This window comes from Cryptomeria japonica, chromosome 1 (genome assembly GCF_030272615.1).
Source record: "Cryptomeria japonica chromosome 1, Sugi_1.0, whole genome shotgun sequence".
NCBI lineage: Eukaryota > Viridiplantae > Streptophyta > Pinopsida > Cupressales > Cupressaceae > Cryptomeria > Cryptomeria japonica.
In genome coordinates this window covers 75,808,681-75,815,490 of record NC_081405.1, presented here as the reverse complement: position 1 = coordinate 75,815,490, position 6,810 = coordinate 75,808,681, and the positions used below count along the sequence as shown (strand labels likewise).

The following is a 6,810-nucleotide window of genomic DNA, read 5'->3' as shown; positions in this document are numbered from 1 at the left end:
CCGCTGATTTCATCTTTTTCGTGGCATAAAATCTGCGGCGGAGAGCGCGAAGGAGGTTAGAACTTGCGACATGACATGGTGATATCACGGAACCGTATGCTCGATGGCAGGTTCAGGCACAGGCACAGGCTCAGGCTCAGGCTCAGGCTCAGATTTAACCTAGGACGGTGAGTGAGACGAACTTGCTTTTCCATTGCTGACATGGAAATTACGTGTGCAGGTACAGTAGGTTAGTCCATCTAACTCCTTCATTCTACTGCCATGTGTACCTTTTTGCTGAAACCCTCGCGTCACGATCAACGGCTACCGATATATACTTCTAACGGAACTTCCTTAAGAATGACGCCAACGCATCTCCATCGGAAACCAGCGCTTTGCGTAAAGCTGAGGTAGATCGATTCAAAAAACCTCCATTAAAGCATAAGAGTATAATAATCGAAGATAAAACCCTTGGAAAGATGAAATATTTAGCTCATTGCAACCTTAAAATGAAATTGCGTGCGAGGTGCGTTTGCCGAGGGTTTTGTTCTCAGCTTGCCTTTGCGAGCATTTTCCGTTCCCGTTACAGTTAATATGCGTGAATATTAAGCCGGTAAGAGAAGCGCGCCGGGAGGTTAAGGGTTTGAATCGCAACCTGACACCCCCGACAATAAAAAACACGAGGTAAGCTGCAAGCAAATCCTAAAGTTTGTTGCATAGTTGTTTGGGGATGAATGCTGTGAATAAAAGTAATTTGTTACCAAATTGAGCTCGAAAATATATAAGCCATCAGATCATTTATTTTTTCTTAAGTGGGGTTCCTATCTGTTTTTCCCTGCTTTAAAGAACGCTACAGATGCACGAAAAAAGTATTTGTCTTTTAACAGGAAAAGCCAGGATGAATGTGAAGTTTGGGATGGTGACAGAAGCTTTGCCTCCATGTGAATTGGGCGGTTAGAAAGCTCTTAAATGTAGTTGCAGGTTTAAAATAAATCGTTTTGGTGTTTTGTATGGTGAAGGCAAATAGCACATTAGAAACCTTAGGGATCCCTGTCCCACAAGAGCAAAAGAAAAATAAATATATATATTTTTAATAGAATATTCGAAAAGCACCGCGAACATTCCTGCAGCAGCGGACCACGCGAATATGCGCGAATTATTAAGTGATGTGTATTTACGAGAGTATAAAATTGTTGGCCTTAGCAAAATTGCTGCTGGTGTACAATTTTTACTTTAGCTAGGGTTAGTGCTGACAAGGCAGGGTCAAAGTACACAAGTCAGCTCGATTTGCAATTAGTGCAATGTTCGCGGGCCGGATCGCTGACGTCATCAAAAGATGCTCTTTCAACGGCCACGATGCTTCCGCCTCCAGCATCGTGCATCCGACCGTCCAAGATCGTCGGGGCCGACCATGGCTGCGCTTTTGTTCCCCAACTCTAAACTTGAAAATCGTCGCCAAATGTGGCGGGTGAGAGAAGAAATTTAGCGGCGTCCTCATTTTTGTTTGCACAGCTTCGGCCCCTTCTTTTTAACTTTTATCACCCATCCCTTTAGTATTTGGACATTGAGATAAAGTTAGCGGAGAAGATAGAATAGAAGAAGACACAAAGCATAGAGAGTATCGAGGGTTAAATATTTAATCACGGTTCCCGAGGGACGGAGGGCGTCCAAAGAAAAGGTATCCAAGCAAACCAAAATACTACATGCTTTTGTTTTCTCTTTCAACCTTTCGCCCTTTTTTTTCTCCGTTGCGTTTGTTAGTTTCGTGTTCCACTTCTCCGTTGGTTCGTCATCTGACAGTTCCGTTGTGCTACAACAAAGCCCGTTTCGGACGCCTACCAAGGCTTTGGCTTCAGCTTGTCGAAGACGCCTCTGGTTAGATGTTAGAAATAAATTGTTGGGCGCTGGCTGGACTATTTATGGTTTTGTTTCCCTGCTCAATTTCGTGTGGGCCTTCAAGTATTTAATTTTACTCTTCAGAAAAAAGATCACACAAAAAAAAAAATTGGGGTGTTAAGACAGATTTTTTAAAATTGCAAGCGGAGGAGCAAGGAAAACAGGGAAAAAAATACTTGGGCAATTTTGAGGTTTTGAGCAGCGGAAATTCCAGTGGAAGAAAAAATTAGGGCTCTGGACAAGGGGGGAGGCAAAAATTGTGTAGCAGCAAGGTGGGAATAGGAGGAATTTTTTCCTTGAAAAAAAACTTAACATGCAGTAGGCTGGGAGGCGCGGTGTAATTGTAGTTAGTTTCAGCCGTGGCTCCTCGGGGGTTAAAAATGGGGAAATACATGAGAAAAGGCAAAGGCGTGGGCGAGGTGGCTGTGATGGAGGTCTCTTCGCAGGTGTCACTTGGAGTGAGAACGAGGGCCAGGACTTTGAGAGAAGATCACCACCACCGGCGGCTGGCCGCTCCCTCGTCAAAGCCAACGAAACAGCACCAACACCACCACACCGCCTCTGCGCCGGCGTGTTTTGACGGCTCCTCCATGCAAACAGCCTACCTTGAGCTACGCAGCAGGAAGCTTGAGAAAATTATTTGCAGGTGCCATGAAGAGGCAGCAACACACACTGACCAGGAAGCGTCCAAGAACTTTGAGGGCGAGGCTTCTAGAATGGCGCTCTCCGAAGGGGGAGCAACCGTAGGCGTAGGCGCAGCCAGTGACAAAAGCAGCAGGAGAGTTCAGCAACAGCAATCTTCAGTGGCACATTCGAGGAACAATTCTGCAACTTTCTCCAACGCCAAGCCAGCCAGACCACGAAGAAAAGACCAAAACCAAAGCCACCACAATCAACCGGCGCAGCCTCCAGAAAATGACCTTGAAGACGCCATGGAGGTGTGCAATTCCCTGCATTTTAATTTTTTCTCAGATTTTACCTCGTCGTTGCTTGCCTCTTTCTTTCCCTTTTAACACAACGAAAAATTGGGCAGGTGGAGGTGTCGTTTGGGGAAAATGTAATGGATCCAGATTCCAGAGAAAGGTATCAAACTCATTTTCTTGTTAAAGAAGTTGTTTTTCACTTAGATTTCATACAATTTGGGAAGTAATTTTGGCCAAGACTAAGAGGCAATATGTCGTTCTTCATTTTTTATAATAGATCTTTATTCTAATGTGAAATTTTATTTTCCCCTTGCTTCCGTTTAATTTTAAACCTGTGATTTGGGTTGATAAGCAGAAAAAAAATTCTGTTCCCTTTTCTTCCATACAATTTGTTGAAATGTATTTGGGTTCCTAAGCAGAAAATATTCCTTTCTGTTTATTTCTTATAATTTCAGGAAAATTTTCCGTGTCCAGACGGAATTTCTAACCGAAAGGTCCCCCGCATCATTGCATATTTGATTTCGCTGCCCTTGATTTCCTATTTACTTCAGATGTAATGTTTACTTTGGGCCCCATACGCTATTTTGGGCTACAGAACATTCAGAAAGAAAATCATTTCGCAGATCCCCAAAGTTCATGCTATTAAATTTATTATGAAACAAAAATCCCCAAAAACTCTTTTGCAACGGACTTTGAAAACCCCGAATCCTTAAAAGACAGAACGGGTTCCTGAACGTGAAGACGCAGTTAGTAGTTATACCTCAAATTGTGGAAATAAAAGGTTTAAGTTTGGTAAATAAAAAGAAATTATCGAAATAAAAGGATATCATACAGTTGCTTCCAGATGAATATCAGAAATGTATTTACTTGTGAATATCTCTAATTCATTCTGCAGTTGCATTGTGTTTTTTTTTATATCAGGCGAACAAGAGAAACGACGCCATCAAGCCACATGAGGGATGTGGAGACACCAGGGTCAACAACAAGACCGGCCCCGCCTACCTCAGGCAGGAGAAGGCTACAGAATGAAGGGCACAGCCGCAGCCATAGTGCCAGTCATCAATTTCTTCATGTGCCAACCTCCAACGAAATTGAAGAATTTTTCGCCGGTGCAGAGCAGCAAGAACAGAGACGATTCACAGAAAGGTAATAGTCTGCGGCGCTTTTTCCTTGTTTTTTAGTTTTTCTGCAGCTTGGTTTTTCTCAGTTCCACTGCTGAGAGTCTGTTTTCTTTTTGCTTTTATTTCACCAGGTACAATTACGACCCAGTAAGAGATTCCCCTCTACCTGGCCGGTTTGAATGGGTTAGATTGAGGCGGCCTTAAAAAGAAAAAATCTGTTTTGTAAACAAATAATTGTGGGGCAAGCAGGCAGGCAGATGGGGATATAGGTTTTTTTCCAATTGGACCATCAAAAAAGGTCAAGACTGTTATGCTCTACTTCGTTGGGAGGACAAGGAGCCAACCCTTACAGAGAGTCGAAGTGCCTAAAGGCCATATGGGTTGTGCAGTGCTATAGTGCAGCTTGTATAAACGTTGTAAATTGTAGCCTCTGTAAAATATGAAGCTGGCATCAGCACAGCTCCCCCTTCAAGGGGACGTTTTTCCGTTTTTATTTCCAACACAAATCTACACAGAAAAACTTCTTTTTCTTCTTGTTGGAATTTTTAGGAACCTTATTCTGAATCTCATGTTATTCAACAAGATCTTACTTTTTCTTACCGCTACAGAAGAATCTTTTTCATTTTTCAGTGAATGCAGATGCGATTTCCTTTCGTTTGCTAATTTTCTCTTATTTTTAAGAGCTAGGGATGAATATTGAGGAACGACTGATTTCTTGCCACCATTTTTTGCGATGACATTATCCAATACAAATCGTGCGACGAAATTGTCTATAGTAGGGGCTTCAGTAAATATTCTTGGCATTTTGTGGGAAGTGTTGAAATTCGCTTGCATGTGTTCGTTAATGACTGATTCTATCTGCGGAAAACAATTTATCGTTTGTTTTCTTTTTCCAAAGATGCCCACTGACTTTTTCTTTCACTTTGGTAATAAATGTTTTATTGATTTTTCTGGGTACTTAGTCTTTAAAATAATGCCAAGCGAGGATATACCATAAGATGGTGAGCTGACCAGTATCAAGGATTTTTATTATATCACATATTAGTGATCCGGCTTATTAATTTGAATTATGCAAAATCCCACGGTGTTGAGCTGTCCAGGAAAATGCGATAGTGAAAAAATGGTGCAATTACTTGGTTGCTTTAACCGAAATTTAATTTTCTTGTGATTTGTTTGATAATATGCTATTTAAATCTAGCAAACAACTTGGCCCCGTGTGGAAGCTCTCACCGCCTGCAAATCATATTTATATTTTTAATTATGATAAGATTAATTTCAGAAATTGCATAAAAGTAATAGAGAACTCCGCACAAACATTGGGTTGGATATTTTATGGCAAAAAATAAGACACGTGTACTTCTGACTCTGAAGCAACAGAGAAACAGATAGAAGTTATGACTTACTACTTCGTTTATTCTTTACACAGATGTCATGAGGGTATATGTACAATCGTACTAAATGTTTTCTTTATCTCGATTTCTTATTGAGATGTACTGATTTGGAATTTGGGAACGATTCTGAGAAAAGGTGCGTTCAACCATATATTTGTCGACTTCTTACACCGCCTCAGTAAAGAATGGAGAAAGCGATCCGTGGATGAGGAGTGGATGACAACATGATAAATATATAGAAGATAAATAATTTGTACATTCGATTTCTTTCACTAACATGTGTTGTTCTATAGAAGAAAATTGTAGGAAGTACATTAAAAAAATGCATTAGGAAATTTGTCATTTTGGGCCCTACTCTCTGATTCGTCCTGTGCAGCTCTAATTCCTGAAAGCAGGTATGTGTCACTCAAAACATGCGAGAAACAACTTTTAGGCATGCAAAATCAAAATATCTTAAAAATACATTAAATGTTTGGTAAAAATAAGCAATCGCAGCAGCTTAAGTCTTTGGTCTAAAGTAGGACTTGAGTTTTTGGTTATGGCCATCTCATGATCTGGTATATATTTTTCCACCGGCTTTATAGTTGCAAATTATCATTTATCCCTGTTTAAGTGTCTGAGGAACAGGACCATTGATCCCCTCTTTCTGTTCACAGGTAAAAAAATGAGAAAAGAACCCTTGCCCAAAAAATTAGAGCAGAGAATTTTGTTGGACGTGGCATTCTGCAGGCAGTCCTTTGCAAAGCATAAATATGAAAAAGCCAGGGAAAGGGCCTGGAAGTGAACAGAATCCACCCAGAAGTTCATGGCACCACGTTTCAATACTGATTTTGCCAAATGACTACCTTTTCAGTGGTGATTGTATTGTGTAGATTAATCTTCTCAAATATTATCTGGCCGCAATTTGAATGCAGTTTATTGCAAAAATGGTATCAAGACTGAAATCTCCATTGACATGAGACAATTATAATGCTACATCTAATGCAAAAGGACACAAAGGGCTATTTTCCCCATAGATTCTGATTCTCTAATAGCTTGAATGAGATAAAATATCTTATTAATACGATAACACACACACACGTGAAAAAAAGCAGTTTCTGGGTAAAAAATAAGTCTAATATAATAAAACAGTTTGGGTTCCGATGCTTAAAATAGAATGTCAACTAAAAAGATACGCTTTTAAAACTGAATTTCAATAAGAATGCCCTCATACTTGTTGAGTGTGCCTACGAGTTTCTAACAGCGGGTCTGTTCTTGGAAAAACCATAAAAAACTATAAGCATGCATGGTAGAAAAATAAGAAAACTAAAAGTTTTATGCTGTAGGACAAATTAAAACTTTAAAGGCTTGCCTTGAAGGCTTTTAAATTTTTTGGGGGCCTTGCGTTCTTTTGCCAAATGCTGGGTCCTCCAGAGTTTTCTCCAACCATCCAAAAGTTACTAGATAATGTCTTGCAGATGTAAATATAATTATGGAGTTAGCATCAAGCAGAAGATAACA

General features: G+C 40.3%; 1 protein-coding gene across 1 annotated transcript; it reads left to right on the top strand.

Annotated features, from left to right (window-relative positions):
• The first annotated feature begins 1,120 nt into the window (after positions 1-1,120).
• LOC131041909 (cyclin-dependent kinase inhibitor 5) lies at positions 1,121-4,518 on the top strand. Its single transcript, XM_057975156.2, has 4 exons — positions 1,121-2,813; positions 2,909-2,958; positions 3,720-3,944; positions 4,051-4,518. Exons 1-4 carry the CDS (start codon positions 2,256-2,258, stop codon positions 4,121-4,123), a joined length of 906 nt encoding a protein of 301 aa, XP_057831139.1. The 5' UTR covers positions 1,121-2,255; the 3' UTR covers positions 4,124-4,518.
• The last annotated feature ends 2,292 nt before the right edge of the window (positions 4,519-6,810 follow it).